Consider the following 24,679-nt stretch of genomic DNA (forward strand, 5'->3'; position numbering starts at 1 on the left):
AGGACCAAGAACGTGCCTTCTTAAAATCCCTAGGTGATGCAGGAATAGAGGTCTGGAGGTCTGGAGACCAAACTCTGAGAACCACCGTTACACTGGAACATCACTCCCAATAAACAAACATGTTGTAATATCTTCCGACTTAAATGAAGAAAAAAGAAAAAGAAAGGGACAAAAGAGAACAAAACCCTCTTGATCTTACACCCTCTTTCTAGCAATTCATAAAGAAATTATCTCAGCGTGTGCTGTACAAACTCTATTCTCACTAACCTCCCATTACCTTGTTTCTCATCAAATTAATAACATACATGATAAACAAAAATAGTACAGAAAGAGTTACAAAGAAAAGAAAAAGCCTTTCTATCTTGCACTGTCTTACTTCTGGCTACCCTTCCCTCCAGGAACCACGCACAACTATTTCTATTATTAATTATTTTGCTGGTTACCTTCATCATGTTCAACATGAGACATTTTCGATTGACTCTGTTTTGAAATATTTAGCTCATTCTCTAATTTCAGATTATCTTATTATTACTTTTAGTTCTACTGGTTACCTGTAGAATTTTAGGTAACATATTTATATACCTTATGAATTTTATAAATTATTCCATTCTATGAAATTGATAGAATTGATGTTTTGTACTCACATTCTATCATGCTCACATTTTAGTCAGCTTCACTCTTGGATCATAACTTCCTTGTGCTTTTGTTTTTTCCACGCTTTCTCATTATCTTTTGGCTTTATATGTGCCTTACTTATCACATCATTGATATTTTCCTCCCACTTCTTACTGAGTGGTCAACAAACCATCTATTTCATTCTTTTTGACAACCTTCTTCTCAAAGGACACTGACTTTCCTGCTCTAATTTACGGTGAATACTTCCTGGGCCTGTTCCACGATTGTCATTCCAGGGTTACTTTTCCTGAATCTTCAGGTTAAGGTTACTATATCTTAAAATCTTTGTGTTTCTATTTCTTGGTTACAATTTTATCTTACTTACATATCCTTAGGTAATTTCCTAAAAAAAAAAAGTTACCTTAAAATGGTAAATTTTTGAAGATTTTAAACCTCTGAAAATGTCTTTATTCTTACTTCCCTTTCTTGGCTTTTGTGGTTCTATGCTCTCTGGAATTACCCCCATCGCACTAGCTATTCCATTTCAGCCCAGCTCCTCCGTCTATCGTAAGAGTCCTATATATTATAACTCCTTGGAACTCAGTCCTGTCCTTGATATCCTCCCTACAGTTTCTCTCTTGGTATTATCCATTCCCATAGCTCCAAATGACACTTCTACACGCTGACCACTGTTAAAATTTACCTTTAACAGAGACTTTTCCTTTGAGCTCCACAGAAAATATCTAGCTGAATATTTTACTTTCCATGTGAATGTCTCACAGGCATTTCAGACATACCACATCCAAGGCCAAACTCTCTGCACCTCACCTACCCAAACCAGTCTTCAATATCTCAGGAAGTGGAATTACCATCTACCTAGTTACTCAAATTGAAAATCTTAAGGATCATCCTTAGTTGATTCTCCCTCACCCACCATATCCAATCTATTATCAAATTCTGTCTCTTTGATTTCCAAAAACCCTATCTTGAAACACACCCCTGTCCATCTCTCTCTTGCCATAATCCTGGGTCAGGCCATCATCAACTCTTAAATGCTAGTGCAACAGACTTCTCCCTTGCCCTCCTCAAATCAGTTTTTTTTCCTTCGTGACAGGTTTCGCTCTGACACCCAGGCAGGAGTGCAGTGGCGCATCTCGGCTCACTGCAGCTTCAACCTCCTCAGCTCAAGCAATCCTCCCACCTCAGCCTCCCAAGTAGCTGGGACCACAAGCATGTGCCACCACACCCAGCTGATTTTTAGGTATTTTTGTTAGAGACGGAGTTTCACCATGTTGCCCAGGCTGGTCTCAAACTCCTGAGTTCAAATGATCCACCCGCCTTAGCCTCACAAAGTGCTGGGATTATGGGCCTGAGCCACTGTGACTAGCCCAATCAATTCTTCATATGGCATCCAAAGTAGGTGATTACTGAATTAAACTTTACTTAATCCTTTCCAAAAGCTTGCTTCCAAATGTACTTTTATTATTCAATGTACATTTTGTAACAAACGTCAAAAATGAAAAATTAGTGAGAATTAATTAGAATACCAGTCTTTCAACATCAAATAGAAAGTTAAATTTTTAACTTCCTGTCCATTATTTTTATAAACATGAAGTAAGAATTTATGGTACAAGGAAAGCAGAACTGGATCCAGAAATTTTACACATTCACAAAGGTAAGCCACCTCATTTCCCAAGAAACCCAACTCCTATTTTCAGTTAAAAAAAGTTTTCTGCCTCACACGTGCCTCTAGGTCACAAAGACGATTTCCAGATGGCACTAGCCTATAGATCACAAAGACTATTACCAGATACTAAGAGCCCAGTCCAATATTGTTCATTCAAATGGCCATTTAAACTAATAACTAAATCATCCCTGCAACTTCCCCTGTATCTTCTTACAAAATACTGTACAAGCACTGTAACTGATGTTCCCAGTGCTTAATTTATACCCTTCCTTGAAATGGGTAGAGGTTATGTAATAAAACCATTCGTGCAATAAAGTATTAATGTCATTTTGTTAATTTTATCAACTTGTAAAAAGAAAACCTAAATATTAAATTAACTAAGTCTCACCAGTTTAAAAGATTAGCAATACAGCTCAATAATATATCTCACAATCCAGGAATTTAAATGCTTTATTCACATCAGCCACACGTGAAAATGATTCTGAACCACCATATACTGTAAATGATAAAGAGCAGAGACTTCGGGGCCTTACTACCTAGATTCTAATTCTGAGTCCACTATAACCCTTCTGTTTGATTTCTAGCAAGCTGAGTTATTTCATCTCTCTGTGCCCATTTCCTCATCCATAAAATGGAGAAAAAAATAATGATTACCTCAAACGATAGTTGCTAGAATTAAAGTTAAATCATGAAATAAGGGCTCAATAATATTAGCTAACAGCACTAGTAAAAATGATGACATCTTTCATTCTTATTACAGCCTATACTTGATATCCACAGATTTAACATTTAGAGTTTTGACGATTTTTGTTGCAGCAACACAGAACTGGTGCATGGTATGATTTAGATAGCTGGAATGAGCAAGCAAACATGGCATACATATTTCAATTCAGCTTTATTGCTCCCTAATCTTTGCTGTATATGGACTGCGATTCTTAAAAAGGCATAAAAGTCTTTGTTTTTTAGCAAAACATAGCCTCCAAAAGAAAGTCACCAGCCACTGGTGATGACAAAAATGAAAAGATAGTAAATAAGTTTTAAATTAAATAACAGCTGTTGGGGACTATCCAGAATTGACAAAATTGCAAAAATATTCACCATTGACCCTCAAAGATTTCAACTAAAAGCTAAAGTACTGGATTCTACAATGGCCTTTGTCCATTGACAAACTCCATGTTACACTTTTTTTTGTGTGCAGTGCCAAAAGTCAGTCAGCTAGCGAGTCAGTCTTTGTCTCTCTCTCTCCAGTGTATTTGCAAATCTACCTGTTTGCGAAGGCCTCACAATGTATCCCTCCATAATGTCAGCATTCCATTGTATTAAGTTAGTGTTTTTAGAAATAGGAAATTAATTTGTCTAACACTGAGTCATGATATATTCTAAATTCAAAGGGTTGTAAACTGCTCTGTTAATAAATTTTAAGATACTGTATAAAAAAAAACTTTTAAAAAAAAACTATATAAATATATCAATTACAGAAGCTACCTTATTCTCCTCATAATTTATCCCTCTCATAAAAACCATAATCTGCTTTTACCGGCTCCTTCTGGAAAGCTCCCTGTTGAAATCATCTCCAAGGCGAATTTGTTCACTGCTGAGGTCTCGAAGAGACTGATGAAAAGCATGAAGCTAGCAAAGGCAAAACACAGATATCCATTTAGAATTCTGTTGAATTCTTCCATGAAGATTCGCCAAAGGTAAGAATAAGTTCTTGTTCTTTGCATTAATAACCAGACTCTATAATATTATTATGAAAAAACAAAATGCCTATTCTGAAAGAAAAAAATTTTCCAACAAAAACAAATTTTTAAAAGCATATATAACATTTACCATCATATGTTCTGCAGTACAACTCTACTCTCCCAGAATTCTACCTCTGGAAGGGGTCTGCTTCCTCCTTAGTCAGAGTAAAAGAAAAAGAAAAAAAAGAGAGAGAGAGAGAAAAAGAGAAAAGGGATCTGCCAACTTTTTCTGTAAAGGGACCAACAGTGACTGTTCCAGGTTTCCAAGGTGTATGTTCTCTGTCACAGTTAATTCTGCCACTGCAGTGCAAAAGTAACTGTATACAAATAAGCATGGCTGAATTACAATAAAACTTTATTCTGTCAGCCTACAATGCCTCCGTTTGCCAACCCCTGCTGTAGAGAAACTCTTGCCCATGTACACTTGAAACCACGTACAAGAAAATATGGTGCAGCATTATTCATAACAAGAACACGAGAAACAAACCAAATGTACACCAAGGTAAATAAATTCCCCCACTGCAGTATCATATAATAGTGAAAATGAAACAGTCAAAGATACCTACACTTAGTAAAGTTGAATGTCAAAAACATAACTTCAAATAAAATAAGCAAGTTACAAAAGACTACAGTAGTATCCCATTTATGTAAAGTTTAAAGGCAAGCAACACTAAACAAGATGTAGGTAGTAAAAATAATATTTTTTAAAAAAAGCAGAAACAATGTCAGGATAAGTATAAAGTTAGGATAGTGAATACCCCTTGGGAAAAGAAGGAATATAAAAGAGGGTTGGGGGTATAGTAGTGCTTTATTTAGTGGCCTGGGTGGGGGTTATATGGTGTTCATTCTCATTATTGTACTTTTAACTGTAAATACATACGCAGAATACAAATGCTATCATTTGTAATAAAAATATGTTAAACAGACTTGGAAAAACAACAAATTGATTCATTTCAACAAATGTTCATTAAGCAATTTATCAGTGCCAGCTACTGAGAAGTGGCTCACAATCTGATATGAGAGCCAGATGTGTAAACAAACCCCAAATTCTTTACGGGGGCTTCAAGAAAGTGCAAAGTCAAGTGGAGCTAAGAGTAATCTTGAGAATGAACTTAATGAGGAAGAACCATAAAAAGAAAGAAGTGAAGTAGTATAGTGAATGAAAAACTTCAGTTTTGCCACAATTTTCCAATTTAGCAAACCAGAATCCTGGGATGCATTTGACACCTGCTTTTCGTTCATCCCTGCCTTCCCTGCATGGCTATCTAATTTATAAGACCTTTCCATTTTCTCAACTAAATAGCTTTTAATTCTACCTCCTTCTCTCCAACTCAATCTATCCTAATCCAGGTGACCATCAATTCATACCCAGAACACAGCAATATCCTTCTAATTGGCTCACCCACATTGACTCCATTTTCAACACTACAGCCAGAGTGATCTTTTCAAAATAATTTTGTCATCCCTCTTACATGGCTCTACATGATGTCAGCCCTTCATACTTCTTTAGCCTTGTGGGCCTTCTTTAAATTGCTCATACGGGCTATCTACCCTCCTGCCAAGCTTGTTCTACCTGGAATGTTCTACCTGGAATGACTCTTACTCGTCATTCTTACTCAACTTTCAGATGTCAGCTCAGTTAGCCTTTCTTCAGGAAGCCCTCCTTGACTGGGGCTTGTCCTCTACCAAAAACTTCTGTAGCCCTATGAATCCTTCCACTATAGCACGCATCTTAGTTCATCATTAAGGTTGTATTTATGTATTTATTTGATTAATAGTTAGCTCCTCCTCTAGATTATAAACTTATTAAAAGACAAGGTTTCTGCTCATCACTGTTTCCAAGCATAAGCATTATCCCAATGACAGAGACATTAAATAAACATAAGGAAAGAGTAAATGAATACTCTTAAGATACTGTTCTCTGTTCTGTGCTTTATCATATAGTCCATCTTTAGCAAGGTGCAACTATCAAAAAAATCACAGAGTCAAAGAAAAGTTTCCACAAGTTGTTTTCTACTGCATTTGATTTTGTTGTCTCTTTATGCGGTAACAAATGATGGTTACAGATGAGTATCTTAAAATACACTTTGAGGACCTTATCCTAAAACTACCAAAACAAAGGGATCAAAGTGCAGAATTCTCCGTAGCCCTTTTCTGTGTAATTTAGCTACTTAAGACAACAAAAGGAAAAATTACAGCTCTGCAGAGAACTCTAAGGAAGCAGAAAAATATCTCCACACAACTAACATTTCAGAAATTTTTAGTGAATACATAAAGTATGGAATTTGTTACTTAATAGAAAATGGCTCTATCAATGATTCAACAATCAGAAAAACACTAATGGTAGGAAAAATCAGTAACCACACAAAATAACCACACAAAGATTAACTTGTTCATACTAAACCAAACTTAGTAAAATAGAAAGTAGCTGACTTAGCATGGCTTACAGAAAAATGAGCTAAACAGGAAAGGAAACAAAACACGTCCAATTAAGCTCCATTTTAAATGTTCTGCAAGATGTACTCCTCCATAACAAAACTCAAAATGAAGGGAAGATGATTTGTACATTGAAAATAATCTAGTTTACTTAAAAAATCCTATATTAACAATCTTATATTCACATAGAATGACAAAAGATCCCAAATAGCCAAAACAATCCTGAGCTAAAAGAACAAAGCTGGAGGCAGCACACTCCCTAATTTCAAAACATTATAAAGCGACTGTAATCAAAACAGCATGGTATGGCATAAAAACAGACGCATCAACCTATGAACAGAGGAGAAAACCCAGAAATAAACCAAAACATTCACAGTCAACTGATTTTTTTATGAAGGTGCCAAGAACACACAATGGGGAAAGCACAGTCTCTCCAATAAACTGTGTTGGCAAAACTGCATATACATCCAGAAGAGTGAAATTAGGCCCCTATCTTACAACACACATAAAAATCAACTCAAAAAGGATGAAACACTTAAATATAAGACTTGAAAATGTAAAACCACTAGAAAAAAACATAAGAGAAAATCTCCATGACTTCAGTTTAGGCAATGATTTCCTGGATATGACACCAAAAGCACAAGCAATAAAAGCAAGAATAGGCAAATGGGATGACATCAAACTATAAAGCTTCTGCATAGCAAAGGAAACAATTAACAAAGAGAAGAGACAATCCACAAGATGGGAGAAATATCTGCAAACCATATATCTAACGAGGTGCTAATATCCAAAATATGTAAGGAATTCCAACAACTCAATAGCAAAAAAAAAAAAAAAAAAAAAAAAAAAAAAACCACCCCATTAAAAACGGGCAAAGAACCTGAACAGACATTTCTCAAAAGAAGACATACACATGGTCAGTAGGTACATTTTTAAAAAAAAAATTCAGCATCAGTAAACTTTACGAAAATCCAAATTAAAACCACAATGAGATATCACCTCACACATGTTAGAATGGCTTTTATCAAAAAGATGAAAGATAAGTGTTGGAGAAGATGTGGAGGACAGGGACCCCTTGCACCCTGTTGGTGGGAATGTAAATTAGTACAGTCATTATGGAAAACTGTATGGAGGGTCTTTAAAAACTAAAAACAGGACTACCATATGACCCATTAATCCCATTTCTGCATATATACCCAAAGCTACTGAAATCAATATGTCACAGAGATATCTGCACTCTAGTGTTTATTGCAGCATTATTCACAATAGCCAAGATCTGCAAACAAGCTAAGTGTGTATCAGTGGATGAATAAAGAAAATGTAGTATATATACATAATGCAATACTATTCAGCTTTTAAAAAGGGAGAAATCGTGTCATTTGCAAAAACATGGATGAATCTGAAGATATTATGTTAAGTAAAAAAGGTTAGGCACAGAAAGACAAATATCATATGATCCTACTTGTGTATTAATTCTAATAAAGTTGACCTGACAGAAATATAGGGTAGAATAATGGTTACCAGAGGGTGGTGGGTAGAGGGGGTGAAGAGAGAGAGAAAGGGGAGCTGTTGATCAAACAGTCCAGAGTTTCAGAAAGACAGGAGGAATAGGTTTTGAGATTTATTGCACACCAGGGTCAATAATAACATATTATATATTTCAAAAAACTGAGAGAATAAATTTCAAATGTCTCACCATAAAAAAATGACAAAGAAGGTGATTGATGTTAATTAACTTGATTTAATCATGCCACATTGTATACATATATTAAAACATCATATTATATCCCATAAATGTATACAACTATGATTTTTCAATAAGAAAAAAATAATAAAAAGTAAAGGCAGTTTACGTGGTTAAAAAAATAAGATATCAGTATAAAATTACTAATGATCAAATTCTTGGTTAAAATATAGCCTTAAAGTTCAAGTGTTAGTCATTTATATATAATAGAAACATAAGGAAATACTGCACACAAATTACAAAATGGTACAAAGTACCTGAGCCATTTCATCAGTCTCTTGAACAAACCGGACACCAGCTCTGGCTCTCATTCGTTTAATACCCTGTGGATCTCCATAGTCCTTGAGAGGTGAGGTAGGTGGAAAACGATGGCTCTCTTTGCAAGTGAAAGAAAAGGGAAGGGATTAAAACATTGCATGAGAAGAGATAATCTAAAATTTTCAGTACAAACATGGCAGACATGAACATACATATACACATGTCCCTAACCCAGACTATTTCCCAAGTATCTTGCTGTGGCCACAAAGTTCCACCAAATTAGCGTTAATCTTATTCTTAAAGCAGATTAAACGAACAACAGAAATAACCTGGAAATAGAACACTCAAAAGTTTCAATTTGCTATAGTTTCCAAAGAAGCAACATATTTTCTCATATAAAAATAAATTGCTAAATAAAAACTTTTATGACTCCTTAATATAACTTAATACTAAAAAACACAATTTTTCAAACTACTTAGTCTACAATTTGAAGAGCATATAAAAATAAAAACCAACTACATGAAAAAGAATAGTGCTCAACTTTTAATCATTGTTATAATCAATGGTAATATTAACAATGTAAGGTACCAATGTTCAATTATCTAAATCACCTCCCTTCATGTCAGGCTTTTCGATTCAAACATGAATCTCTGTGCTATAGAAAAGTATAAGATTAATTAAGACAAACTGTTATAACCTTTAAGCTAGCCATGCATATCTAGCTGCATGCCAATACTAAAATTCACCTGGTCTTAACAAGTATCACAGGATATTTCATAAGACATGCGAAAAACTATTGTGCTAAGACAAGACACCTAACCTAAAAAGTGTATCACATAGCGAATCTTAGTTATGTATTTGTTTTGATTCTTTGGTAGCAGACAATTAAATCCAAGTTTTTGTCAGGTAAAGCTGTAATGTGGTCTACAGAGTCTGAGAGAAAAAAAAAAACAATATGACAACAAAGATCCTTTAATATATTTCAAATTATGTATTACAAAATCCTTGACAACTACATGTTCTATCATCCAATCTGCATGAAGTTACATGTGGGATGTATTTCTCCAAAAAATTAAATGTACTCAATATGGACTTCAAAAATATTTTTTAAATGAAAAATGTTTTTCAGAACATCTGAAGTGTTTACCTGGCCCAGTGCCACCATCAAGGTCACTTGCACTCAAACTTGTAACAGAAATGCTTCTCCCTCCTGAGTTTCTCAATAAACGTTGACTCCGCAGTTGGTCGATTGATTGTTCCAAGCTTTCTTTTAACTAATTTAAAGAATATAATGAAAGAAGCATTATTCTTCTTAAACAACTTCCAAATACAAACATATCACAGATTTTCAAAGCTATTTCTGAAATATCTGGGTTCCCCCCCAAAAAAAAATTTGTATCAGAGAAAATTTTAAACTAAGCTATGTTTAAAAAATAAAAATAGTAAATATCAATATTTTAAGAACCAATGCTAAAATCTGGTTTTAAAAGGCATCTGTCACTACCTATCCCATTTTTTATTGCCAGATGTGGAAGAGATGTCTACTATATAAGGGCTTACAAAACCAAATTGAAATGTCTAATTGGTGCACCACTCATGGGAAGAAACATAACAAAGTCAACACAACTCAAAGAAGAGAGAAAGCTTTCCTCCCTTCTAAACATTCCTTCAGAAACTCCAGGTCTACAACAAATAGAAAACCAAACAGCTGTCACAGTGACAGCCACTACTAAAACAATGTACACTGCTCGACTCTATTATCAGAACACCTCTTTCAGTCATTCAGAAACTTCAAATCCCAGAAAACGATTGGGTCACATATCAGACTGCCAGTACACACTAAGAATTACAGTTGTCCAAATGCTTTATTCAGATTATTAAGGAGTCAGCCAACAGAGGATATATAGAAACGTATTTTTAGACCTAAAGAGCTACGTTTAATAAAAAAACATGCTAAACACTGAGAATAATGTCCAGAGCTATACAAAACTACAGACCTAACAAGAGGATTCGACTAAGACCCAAGAGAAAAAAAAAGTAAAGCTGAAGACTCCATACACCCTGAATTGCTGGAAAACTTCAGGTCTAGATTCAAGGATGGATAGAAAGCAATAATTTTAAACATAATGCATGGATCCATGGAACAAGTCATCTATAACTCTTTAAATAGAATATCAAAACAAAACAATCAATTGAGAAGACAAGGTTTCCTAAATTCGGCCAGCGTTAAAAGAACACCATTTATGGAGAGAACAAGTTGCTTTACTTGGGGAAATGAGCAGATAGAAAGGAGCCTCAACTGAAAGAAAAGCACAGATGGAACAGAATATGAGTCACAAACAAAGCAAACCCTTTTTCAGTTGGCTGTCTGGATTTAGCTGTTCTGGAGAATCAAAATTCAAACACTCTGTTTTAAAAGAAGTACTGTTAGAATTTCAGGAATCTACTTCTTTTGTCCCTCTCACTTCTGAAAGAAAAAAAGACAAGGATTTCCACATCCTTCTGTCTCCTCCTTCCCTAAACTGGGGTATGTGCAATACCATCCTGCCTTGAGTATTTGCCAGCCAGCTGTAAGATTCGGCACTGGCCCGGCACAGTGGATCATGCCTATAATCTCAGCACTTTGGGAGGCCGAGGTGGCAGGATCACAAGGTCAGGAGTTCAAGACCAGCCTGGCCAACATGGTGAAACCCAGTCTTGGTGACAGAGCGAGACTGTCTTGGAAAAAAAAAAAAGACTAAGCATCAATCCACAGAACATACTATGAGGCCCAGGAAAACCAAGGTACACCTTGAGAGTAATTTATAAATAAGTAAAATAACATATAAGTAGACCAGAGGTCTTATGTAGTGACCACAAAGTAGTATATCAGTAATCTATGACAAAATTATCGGAACAAAGTTAAACACTGTTAAAGCTAAAAAGCTCAAATTGAAACTGTAACATGAGAAACAGACTAGAAATATAAAGTGACTTTAGATTATACAAATTAGTGTCAGAATAAAAACGTAAAATCAGCTCTCTTAACTTTTGCTGTGTTTATTATTTCCATCTTTCAAGCTAAACTCAATTTCAGTACCTTTTGAAAGCAAAGTCAGCTATCATTTCTTACTACTGCTACTTTTTGAAGGTAATCTGCATTTTTAGCTCTGGCTATTTTTAAGATTTTCTCTTTACCTTTGTCAGTGGTTTTATTATGTATCACTATGTAGAGTTTTATTTGTATTTATCCCATTTTTGACCCATAGAGATCACAAAATCCATAGCTTAATAAATTTCATGTGTTGTAAATTCTCAGGCATCATCTTCTCAAACATTGTTTTTGCCCCATTCTCCTCCACTCTCCTTCTGGAAATGCAGCTGCATTTAAGTTACCTCTTTTTACCAAATGCTGTATGTCTTTTCTCTTCTCTATATTTTTTCAATCTTTCATTCTTCTATTCTTTTTGTATGTCTTATGCTGGTTTGTCTTTCAATTCATGAATCCTCTTTCAACTATATACAAGCTATTGTTCACTGTATCCATTAAAGGTCAGTGGGTTATTTATCTTATTTTTCAGTTTCTGAAATTTTCATTTGGTTCCTGTTAGTTTTCAATTATTTTCCAAAACTCTTAAACTTTTCTTTTAATTTCTTGAACATGTTATTCACGCTTACTTTATAGTCCCATATGTTTCTCTTGTCTGCTTCTTCCCTTGGTTTTCAGACACCTTTTATCTTTTCTTACGCCTGTATATTCTTTATCATGTGATAGACATTTTATACGAAAAGCTGTAGAGATAATTTGAAATTCTAGAGGATGACATCCTTCTTCAGAAAAATCTGGTTCTGCTTCTAATAGAAAGTCAGGTTAGGGTCACCAGCAATCTCAAATCACCTTAATCTAGTTAGGAATTGAAGTGGTTCAAGGATGGGCATCTGTCACCATCAAGGCTGGTCTATTTCCAGTTTATCACTTCTCATTTCCAGTTCACCACTTGGCCTATACTATCACCCTTTGGGGGTCTCCATTAAAGCCAAAGGGTGCCTGAACTCCAGGTTTGGTCTTCCTAGCCTCTTGAGTTGATTGATAACTCTGATCCTAGCCTCTCTGCTTTTTTTTTTTTGAGACGGAGTTTCACTCTTGTTACCCAGGCTGGAGTGCAATGGCGCAATCTTGGCTCACCGCAACCTCCGTCTCCTGGGTTCAAGCAATTCTCCTGCCTCAGCCTCCCTAGTAGCTGGGACTACAGGCGCACGCCACCATGCCCAGCTAATTTTTGTATTTTCAGTAGAGACGGGGTTTCACCATATTGACCAGGATGGTCTCGATCTCTTGACCTCGTGATCCACCCGTCTCGGCCTCCCAAAGTGCTGGGATTATAGGCGTGAGCCACCGCGCCCGGCCGCCTCTCTGCTTTTAAACCATCTCTTTAGGAATCAGTTATCACCTTGAAGGAGGAAAAAAGTCCCAAAGATAAGACTTGCCCTTCTGGACTTATGCTTTTTTAATAGATTCTGACTACAAAATTCCTCACTATCTTAGTAGTTCTTTGATGAATTCATAATATTATGTTTTACTTTTTTTTCAAGTTTCTAGTTGTTATCAGTAGAAGAGTGGATCCAAAATAATCTTATCTACCAATGCCAAAAGCAGATTTTGCCACCATTCTTTTTATGCAGGCTTATTTGCTAACAAATCCTAAGCTGTAACTAAAAGCTGAGAAATAAAATGAAATGAATTTTCACACACACAGACACACACACACTCCCAGCCACCAAAAGAAAAAAGGTTACCATGGAACATACAGAAGAATATTAAAGAACATGAGAAATGAAACATATCCCCCAAAATTTAAGAAGAATGAAAGATGTTCAAAAACTAATTATTTAAAAAAAAAACAAAAATTACAAAAACTATTTGGCAACTCCATTGCAAAACTCTAAAAAGATATATCTGAAGCCATTGAAGATGAACAGGCTCATTTATAAGGTCCAAAAAATAAAATTACATTACATAAAGGGAGATGATTGAAATAAAGATTATTTTAAATTACTCTTCCAAGCATCATGGAAAAAACAAGTCTTGCACCTAAAACATAAAACTAAAAATGTAATAAAATTAAAATCTATACTTGAAGTAGTCACAACACAATATGACAGGCACTGCACAAAATTTAATGATGTATAGAGCCAATTTGATAACTCTTAAAACACATAAACAAAGAGATAAAGTACAAAGTCATAAAAATTGCTTTAAACTCTCAGATTATAACTCCTAACTAGGTGTAAAGCCAAACCAAACAAAATTAAATAAAACCAAAATAATATTAATAAAATTCAATCTAACATTAATTTTCTATGATGGATGATGTTATTTTGCTAAAACTAATCAATCTCACCCAAGACTATGGTACTAACTACAATGCTATAAATTATTTTGAGTCTAGTAGGACTACCTCACCAGATACCAAATGATGATTCCCTCTATTTTCCCCAACTTTCCCCTATCTGAAATACTGTAAAATGGACATCATAGAAAATGATAAAATATACATCAATACTTCAATTGATATAAATGGATGATTTAAAGATTAGGTCTATTCTTTTACCTCTGTTCTTTGATATTAAATGGAAACAATGAAAACTACTGTGTATCAGTATAAATGCAAATTAAATTCGGGCACTGGAATTGAATGGCTATGGCTGGAATCTGTGTCCTCACCTAAATCTCATGTTCAATTGTAATCCCCAGTGTTGGAGGTGGAGGCTGGTAGGTGATTGGATCATAGTGGCAAAGTTCTTATGAATGGTTTAACACCATTCCCGCTTGGTACTATATAGTGAGTGAGTTATCATGAGATCTGGTTGTTTAAAAGTGTGTAGCACCTGCCCACATCTTCCCATGCTCCTACTCCGGCCATGTGACATGTGTGCTTCCCCTTTGCCTTCCGGCATGATTGTACGTTTCCTGATAAGATCTGGTTGTTTAAAAGTGTGTAGCACCTGCCCACTCCTTCCCATGCTTCTACTCCAGCCATGTGACGCGTGTGCTTCCCCTTTGCCTTCTACCACGATTGTACTTTTCCTTAGTTCTCCCTAGAAGCTGAGCAGATGCCAACATCATGCTTCCTGTACAGCCTGCAGAACCGTGAGCCAATTAAACCTCTTATCTTTGTAAATTACGCAGTCGAAGGTAGTTCTTTATAGCAATGTGAGAACAAACTAAAGCAGGTAGTTTATCCAAATCATAAAAACATGCTTTTTTAGACTTAAGCATGTAGTAGGCTCCCTCTAGCCAAAGATAAAACAATTTGACCATAAATAAAAATATTAACTGCAATGGACTAAAACACTTTAAATGTACATATAATTGTAAGTTAACAATGATACTCAAGGGGTAAGTCATTGGTCACCACAAGAAGATGTAGGAAACCAATTATTTTGGAAACTAATAAATAAATGAAAAATAACTATAGAAGCTTTTAGTTTACCATGAAAATTAAATACTAAATTTTAAAATTCTCACAGAGCTCTCTGAAAGCTTTTTGGTATCTCTATTTGGAAAAACTCTGATTAGAAACAAAATGTAACTCAAGGTTAATGAACTGAAAAAGAAGGCATATAAAACTCTAAAGGATTGACTACACTGCACCTAAATCTATGAAAGGAGATCATCTGGGCAACAATGAGAACTCCAAATAACAGAAGTGATCATTACAAACATTATAATTCAGGCCCTGTGTGATAGCTCACAGCTGTAATCCCAACACTTTGGGAGGCCAAGGCAGAAGGATCACTTAAGCCCAGGAGTTCAAGACAAGTCTGCCCAACATGGTGAGATCCCATCCTTACTAACAAAGTAAAAAATAAAAAACAGCCAGCTGTGGTGGTATACAACTGTAGTCCAAGCTACTCAGGAAGCTGAGATGGGAGAATTGCTTAAGCCCAGAAGTTGAAGGCTACAGTGAGCTGTGATTGCACCACTGCACTCCAGCCAGCCTGGGTAACAGAGTGAGACTCTGTCTCAAAATAATAAATAAAAATTTTTAAAGTAGAAATATCATGATTCAGAAGGACCGAAGAAAAGCTTCATTTGCTTTCCTCAGATGTACTCCTTTCACTTCTGCCCCCACTCCTGTCTGCATCTTTCACACCCAATCAGATATCTTTATTAGATGTTTCATTTTGTGGATGAAATAAGATAATCTACATAAAATAATTAGAACAGCATTAGGCAGACTTGTTTGTTCAGTAAATGATAGTTTTTATCATTATGATTAAAGGCAATGACGACAAAAGCAAAAAATAAATAGAATGATGAAAGAGAATGTTTTAACCTGGAGAAGCTATTTAAAAGAGTGTGTCATTCCCTAAGAATCTATTTACAACTCAGATGGAAATATCTGTTGAGTTTATTCACTTCCCATGAATAAACCACTTCCGGGCCGGGCCCGGTGGCTCATGCTTGTAATCCCAACATGCTGGGAGGCTGAGACAGGCAGATAATGAAGTCAGGAGATGGAGACCATCCTGGCCAACATGGTGAAACCCGTCTCTACTAAAAATACAAAAATCAGCTGGGCATGGTGGCGTGTGCCTGTAGTCCCAGCTTCTCAGGAGGCTGAGGCAGGAGAATTGTTCGAACCCAGGAGGCGGAGGTTGCAGTGAGTGAGATCACACCACTTCACTTTAGCCTGGTGCCAGAGAGAGACTCCATCTCAAAAAAATAAAAAATAAAAAACACTCCCTCAGAAAGTTCAGCATTATTGCACTCTAGGCCTACCACAGAGACTTGATGCCAATGGGTCCCTTATTGAAAACTGCTTTCTTAACATTACAATATTTACTGCTGTGGAATATGTCATACGTAACATTGGGTATATATAATTTAATTTCCCAATTGCCAAATTCAAAACAAAATTGCTACCATAAGTAAGGATCTAATATTCAACTGTAAAAAGCAGGACTATTCTCTGCTAATGGTTAACAATGTTTTCAATTTTTCACTAATAAATTAAAAAGCAAAGACTCAATTTCCATCACTAACAAGGTAATGATTCTGAAACATTTCATGAGCTACTTAAATATACAAAGTCTGTAGACTTTCATCAGTCAAGTACATCATAAATCATAAAAATCCTGTAAGTACAAGGATATCCAAACTCATTTTCCAAATAAAAATAGTAGAAACTCTTATGAGAGAAGATATGTTTCCCTGTGTCCAATTAGCTTGCAACTGCAAGTGATTAATGATGACTATACTTTTACTTTGTAAAAAGAAAATAGCGAGTCATCAATTACAACTTGGGAGTTATGTGACAATTCAATACAACACAGATATGTATAAAACAGTCATTATTCTTTCGTGTTTCCAATGATGGGTATATATGTAATGAGATGAAGACTAAAATCACATGGTATGTATATCTATCGTTGGAAACACGAAGGAATAAATTTAATTGGTTTTCCAAGAGTTTACAGGATAGGAGCAAGCAATTCCAAAGGAAGGAAAAGTAGAAGATAGAATTAGCAACACATCAATTAAAAATACATTATTAATTTTATTCCTGAACTCTGGAGTACATTTCTTTCTTATATCCCTGTGTAAAGTAAGTATAAACTAGAACATCCTTGAAAGGGCAATTTTGAAATATCCAGCAAATGTTTAAGTGCATATATCCTTTAACCCTGCAATTCTACCTCCAGTAATCCTACAGGATTACAAATATATATATATGTGTGTGTGTCTGTGTGTGTGTGTGTGTGTGCATGTATATGTACAATAATGGTCATTGCTATAATGTTTATAATAAAAAGGAAAAACTAGATACATCCACACTATGGAATACTGTATAACTGTCCAAAACAATAAAGTAGTGCTATACAAAGTTACATGGAAAGTGATATATGTTACTAAATTTTAAAAAGTTGTATAATATCATATTTAATATGATTCAATTTTAAAGCAAATCACACATATGCTTGTAAATACATAGAAAGTGTTTGGAAACAAGAAGCTCTCAAAATTTTTACCTCTTTTGAGTGGTGCTCAAAGGGAGGTTAGATAGAATTGGAGGCCATTATCCTAAGCGAAGTAAATAAGGAATGAAAAACCAAATACCACTTGTTCTCACTTATAAATGAAAACTAGGCTATGTGTACACAAAGGTATACAGAGTGGTATAATGGACACTGGAGACTCAGAAGGGAGGATGCTGACAGTGGGATAAAGGATGAAAAACTATCTATTGGGTACAATGTACCCGAAAGATACACCACTATACAGTTCATCCGTGAAACCAAAAAACCACTTGCACCACTAAAGCAATTGAAATTTTAAAAAAGTAAAAAGGGGTTTTGAGAGAGGAATTTTTTGGTTTTTGTTTTAACAATGAACACATTACTTTAAAATAAACCATCCTTAAAATTCTAAACTCTGCATGAGCGGTATCTCCATGGCCCAAGTTTACCAAGTCTCCATTAAATCCATGTCTTGAATTCTCTCTCTGATGTAAAGCCTTCAAATTCAAAGACTCTAATTTATATAAGCTATTTAGCAATCCATCTGACAAACTAATCTAAATTTTTTTTTTTTTTTTTTTTTTTTTTTTTAGACCAAGTCTTGCTCTGTCGCCAGGCTGGAGCACAGTGGCGCAGTCTCGGCTCACTGCAACCTCCGCCTCCCGGGTTAAAGCAATTCTTCCACCTCAGCCTCCCAAGTAGCTGGGACTACAGGCACGTGCCAAATGCCCGGCTAATTTTTGTATTTTTAGTAGAGACAGGCTAACCTAAATTTAAACTATAAAATAATAAAGTGGTTTAACATCTAAAGCACTTCATAATGGTTATTTCCTCTATCTCACTCCCCCGTTCCCCAAAACACCTCATTCTCAAAAAGGTGGGTAGGAGAAAATGCAAACATATGTAAATCTTCTCACATGTTCTATAGCACCCGCCTGTCCATTACTGTATTCTCGGTATCGTCCAAGCATCTGGTCCACTTGTCGCAGGTTCCGACTGGTATCCTTGAGAAAGAAAATGGACTGAATTCATTACTCCAAATACTGTTTTTCCCAATCAATCTTAGTAGCATGTCAATCAACTAAGTCAACAGTTTATAAAATGTACAACCTATATCATGGCTAAGTTGAATATCAATGTACTTCATACATATTAAATCTTCACACCACTGAGAGAAACTCAAATTCAACTGCAATTTACTTGTGCAAAATCTGAAGCACATAATGTACATCCTCATTCAAGTTTCCCTAATAAGTCAGCAACAAAACCATAAATTCTCAGAATCATAATTTTTAATTTGTGCCCCTCAACTAATTCACAGCCTCTTTACAGAAAAGGAATCCTGAAAGAGCAAATCTAGTAGACTGTGAGCAAGAGACAAAATCATTAAGATCAATGTTATTTCAATTATTCTTTTACCTCAGAACTTGATGAGAAGGAAAAAAGTATCCTTTAATCTTAAGCCATTAAACAACAAATTTTAATCACAATAGAAATGGTTCTCATCTAAATATGCTAGATTTTACCTGAGAGGTTAATCAAGGTATTTCCTTAGAAAATATATACTTACTAATGTGTCTCATTGTTGGGAAAATACAAGAATTCATACTCGAAAATTCCACTGCTATTTTACTTTACTTACTTACTTTTCACTTACATTACTTACTTACTGATGAAAAAGGGACTTGCTCTGTCACCCAGGCTGGAGTGAAGTGGCATGATCATGGCTCACTGCAGCTTCAGCTTCCTGGGCTCAAGCAATTCTACTGCCTCAACTTCTCGATTAGCTGAGACCACAGGCACACACGACTATGCCCAGCTGTGTTTTTTTTTCTAACTCATGTATAGACAGAGTCTAAGTATGTTGCCTAGGCTGGTCTCAAACTCCTGGCTCAAGTGATCCTCCCATCTCCCAAAGTGCTAAAATTACAGGCATGAGCCACCATGCCCAGCCCATCACGTTACTTTAAATAAATGTAAGAAGGATAGGTCTTCTGATTTTCAAATCGAGGCATGGCCTCGCCACAAGAAATTATCCTCTTCTTATCTAGGCATACTAATCCAAAGCAATTAAAAGCCAAAATCTATGCTTATCCAGGCTAAGGCAAAGGTAAGGGATTAACGAGCAGGAAATAAATTCTAAGTTTTCTTTTTTCCCGCATAGCTATGCTAACCTTCCCCACCTCTTTTCTAAAGCCCTTTCTAAGAAAAGGAAGCAAACTGCCTCAACTGAAACCTCCAAATACTGGCAAAAATAAGCCTCTAAATCAAAATGGCATCTCTTTATTTTCATCCACAAATAATCTACCTCAGCAAAACATCAGCAATTTCTCTAAAGGCACATGCCCACAAGAAACTAAACTACCATCATTTCTACTGGTTTCACTCTCAGAATATTTTATTTGGAAATGCTGCTTTATCCTAAAACACTCTCCACCACCTATCATATATTTCAAATATCTTTACTGACTGTCATAGGCAGAATAATGGCCTTCAAAGATACCCAAGTCCTAACCCCTTCAACCTGTATTTGTATACCAAACATGGCAAAAGGGATTTTGCAAATGTGATTACATTGAAGACTTTTAGATGGAGAGTTTCTCCTGGATGATTGAGTGGATCCAATGAAATCATAAGCATCCTTAAAAGAGGAAAAGGGAGGCAGGAGAAATAGAATCATAGAATGTGAGAAGGGCTTGACCCTTCCCTGCTGGCTTTGAAGATGAGGGAAGGCAGCCACAAGACAAGAAATGTGAGCCCTCTCTAGAAACCAGAGAAGGCAAGGCAATAGACGTTTCCCTCAGAGCTTCCAGAGAGGAACACATCCCTACCAACACTCTGAGACCCAATGAGACCAGTGTTGACTTCTGATGTGCAAAACTTTAAGATAAAAAATTTGTGTTGTTTTAAGACATTAGCTTTGCAGTAATTTGTTACAGCAGCAAGAAAACTAATCAACTGACTAAAACTATCAAGCAGCTCAAACTATTTAAATTCTATTAAATGCAACCATTGTTAAACTAACCTGTAAAGTACTTGTTATAGTGTTGACCTTCTTGGTAACTTCTACTGTAGGAAGACTTCGAGTTCCCCTGTGAGTTGATCTGGCAGCCCATGCACTCAATCGGTCACGATAGCGGAAGTGATCGGATTCGCTCGATGATTCTGCCATTGATGTACACAAATCCTTCAAAATAAATATAGGTCAAGGTTAATGAAACAGTAAAAAGCATGAAAATAAAAGACTAATATGTTTACTTTTGTTCTCTTTTCTGTGTTTAATACATTAGTAATTTTGCAAACTGTAATTTCTACACACATAGCTTCAAAATACAAGAAGTCATTTCCCCATGTAATTCTCCCTCCTTCATTTTCTCTGCTTTAAGGGAGCAATTCCTCAGATATAATTTTGGTCATGTTTACAACTCCAACAATAACAATCCCTTAGATTCATGCAATGCTTCCAAATTTTGAAAGCATTTTCACATTTAGTACCTCACTTAATCCTACCAACAACACTGTAAGGTAGATGAGAAAAACAGATATTCTCTAAAATTAGGACCTGTAGGTATCGTAATATTCGTCTAATGTCCATTCTACTATAAGAACACAGGTACAAACACACAGCATGACCTATGATAAGACAATCTCATTCAGTGTACATTGACAACTCTCATGTACCTTGATTTAAAATACAGTAGAATTAAACCAATGCTATAATACGGTACAAATTCTACAATAAGAGACACGCGAGAAGATGCCATCTTTAACATCTCCACCAAAATAGAAAACCAGAGATCCCAAGTATATGCATCAGTAGATAACTCTCTAAATATACTTTTCTCTCATCCTTACCTCAATTTTCTATTTAATGCATTAAAAAATTATTTCATGTAAGAGAATCTCAAAAGTTTCAGGAAACCTTTTAACAGAAGTTGAAGAGACTAAGTAAGTTCATAACAAAGAAGGATCAGAGGAACTCAACTGATAAAAAGTGAAAGTATATTCAGTAACCCAATAATTTCATTTTCTACTTAATGGTGTGTTAACTTTATTTTAACATTAATTGCTAGAATCTTCCTAAAATCTATATGGCCATTTTGCTGGGTGATTAAATATAGTGTGATAAAACATTTCTTGAATGACAGAATATCTTAGACTTCCAGGACCTTTATTTTGAATGCATCCGGAAGTACATTGACCATGTATTTAAGGAGAAAATAAAGAGAATTTGCCAAATGTGTACATGTCCTGGGGCATTTAATGAAAGCAACTGTGTTTTTAAAATATTACATGAAATATAACTAAACAAATAAACAAGCAAGAACTCTTGCCATAAGCTTAGGGTTTTTTTTTTTTTTAAGGAAATACAGTCTGTTACTGCTGTATCAAAAAAAAAAGAATCAATGAAATAACTAACTTCTTCACACTAGCTAAGACAGGGTTAGAAAACATCCTGTCGAATACCCATGCTTCTCCACTGCCCAGGGCCCTTTACTTCCTTCTGCACCTGTCTTCTGGAAACTAGACTGAAGTTAAAAATCATCAGGCAGAATAAAAAGTTAATATTGAAAAAGACAATGTGCTTACTATAATAGTTGTTAATGAGAACAAAGAACCAAAAACTATCTTTGAGAACCTGATATTTCTGAGTATCAAAATTTTAATAATAATCAGTTATTTGCAGACAACTTCACCAGATGTAAAGGGCATGTCAGACACTTCTGATACATAGACAACTTGAGTTTCAACATGACTAAAACTAGTTATAACTGAATTTGGGGGAAAATATTTAAGCTATAAAATAGTACAGACTAATAAAGTAAACATGCATGTATCTACCACCAAGAACTAATAAATATTATCATTCTGACATATGTACATATGAGAGTTTTTAGTAAAATATTTAGAACACTGTAAATAAAGTGTTAGTACCTTCCAACTACTCCCTCCTCAGCCAGTACTACTCCTGCCCCATTTTCCCAGGGATAATCACTAGCATGATTTCATGTATAACTCTCCCGCCTATATTTTTATACTTTTCCCACAGGCATGGGTACCTCAAAGTCTTTTTTTTATAGAACACACACTGCACTGAATTGATAAATATTAACAAGTAAAGATATGGGGGTATGTGAATTTAAAGCAGAAAATCTAATTGGTATTCAATAAAATTAAGAACAACATAAACTATATTATCTCCAATTGTCATATAATACAAGAAGAAAGAATGATCGCTCACTTATCCCCACTAGGATTACATACTTTTAATAAGACAGATTCATACTTTCTAGCATGAATTTCACTAGTACACACACACAAAGTCTTCAGCTATAAATTTCAGTTACTTTAAGCAATAAAAGATGTTCAGACTCCTGCATCTGATGGAACTCCTCCAGAGATAGCAAGAGTTAAGGTGAGATATCTGAGAAATCCACATGACTTTTTTTGAGCATATGAAACATACAGCTACTATCTAAGGACTTTAAATACATAAGTTTCATAAATGTTAAACTAAGTAAAATTTTAAAATCTCATTATAATAAAAAATAGAAGTTAGATTATTTTCGTTGTTGATAAAAATCTGGTATTGTCTTCCACTATTACTTGACAACACAAGGTCCAACAGGACTCCCATAGCTAACTGACAAAGCACCTAACTAACCCCTTATGCCACAACACAAAAGGCAGCTATGGTGGCAGAAGTCCATCCTTACCTAGAGTCATCAGTCTATCATCAGTCAACACCACTACACCGCAGACACAGGATTGATGGAGGGAGAAATAGGTAAGAATGGAGTGGCGGCTCACTGTTCATAATAGCGAAGACTTGGAACCAACCCAAATGCCCATCCATGATAGACTGGATGAAGAAAATGTGGCACATATACACCATGGAATACTATGCAGCCATAAAAAAGGATGCATTCATGTCCTTTGCAGGGACATGGATGAAACTGGAAACCATCATTCTCACCAATCACATGAAGAGAAAACCAAACACCACATGTTCTCACTCGTAAGTGAGAGTTGAACAATGAGAACACATGGACATAGGGAGGGGAACATTACATACTGGGGCCTGTAGTGGGGTGGGGGGCTAGGGGAGGGAGAGCATTAGGAGACATACCTAATGTAGGTGACAGGTTGATGGGTGCAGCAAACTACCATGGCACATGTATACCTATGTAACAAACCTGCACTTTCTGCACATGTACCCCAGAACTTAAAGTATTAAAAAAAAAAAAAAAGAATGTAGTAGCCACTGAAGTTGGCAAGAGGCTCACACCACATAATCAGAACCTACAGTAGAATGCACGGAGGGCGAGGAAAATCCTGAGAGCCCCTTAATATAACTGACTCAAAAAGAAAAGTACAAAGCAGCAAGTGTCATTTATACACTCTCCTTTTGTCATTAACAATGTATTTTATACTATAATTAAAAATTAATTTTATAAAAGAATGGCAAATAGTAATATCACTGGCATTAATGAAAACTGACCAGGTCTCTGAAAATATTTTCCTCAGTTGATCTATTAGTTCATTGTATATTAATAAAAACATATTGAGAGTGGCCACATAAGAAAACAAATATTCAAGGCCATGAAAAAACATTCAACCCAATAATCTAAGAAATATAATTTAAACAATGAGATGCTTTTTTAGACTACATCATTGTTTTCTTTTAAATGATAATGTCTATGGTTAGCTAGGTTGTAGGGAAAGGAGCACTCCTACACTTTCCTAACGGGAACATGTAAATTTGAACAACCTGTCTGGATGTCAGCAGGTAATAAGTATCAAGAAGAGTTTATACCTTTGCCCTAGTAATTACACTTCCAAAAATTTATCCTAATAAAGTCATCTAGAATACACACAGAAATTTATATACAAGAATATTTACTGTAATAGAGGGAAAATAAAAACAACTCAAATTTCAAAATACAAGAATGGTTAAACTATGGTACATCTATACAACGAATGCGGACATTAAAAAACCTGTTTCTGAAGAACACTTCATGACAAAGCTTGGGTTGAAAGTATGAATTCCAATTTCATAATAAATGTGATATGTTATCTGGATGTGTATATAAATTACCAGTTCTAAGGTTTGAATGTCGTCTCCAAAATTCATGTTGAAATTTAATCCCCAGTGAGGCAGTATTGAGAGGTGGGACCTTTAAAAGGTGATTG

General features: G+C 35.4%; 1 protein-coding gene across 1 annotated transcript in view; it reads right to left on the minus strand.

Moving 5' to 3' along the window:
* CEP128 (centrosomal protein 128) overlaps positions 1-24,679 on the minus strand; it is a 449,972-nt gene that overhangs the window by 394,840 nt on the left and 30,453 nt on the right. Inside the window, exons 3-7 of the mRNA XM_064375102.1 lie at positions 20,511-20,672; positions 18,403-18,489; positions 9,630-9,756; positions 8,482-8,600; positions 3,840-3,931 (exon numbers count right to left, since the gene is read on the minus strand). Of these exons, the coding sequence (XP_064231172.1) occupies positions 3,840-3,931; positions 8,482-8,600; positions 9,630-9,756; positions 18,403-18,489; positions 20,511-20,657 (572 nt within the window). The 5' untranslated portion in view covers positions 20,658-20,672. The remainder of the gene's footprint in view (positions 1-3,839; positions 3,932-8,481; positions 8,601-9,629; positions 9,757-18,402; positions 18,490-20,510; positions 20,673-24,679) is intronic.

The sequence above is a fragment of the Aotus nancymaae genome, unplaced genomic scaffold, assembly GCF_030222135.1.
Source record: "Aotus nancymaae isolate 86718 unplaced genomic scaffold, 86718_ANA_hifiasm-v0.15.2.pri h1tg000011l, whole genome shotgun sequence".
NCBI lineage: Eukaryota > Metazoa > Chordata > Mammalia > Primates > Aotidae > Aotus > Aotus nancymaae.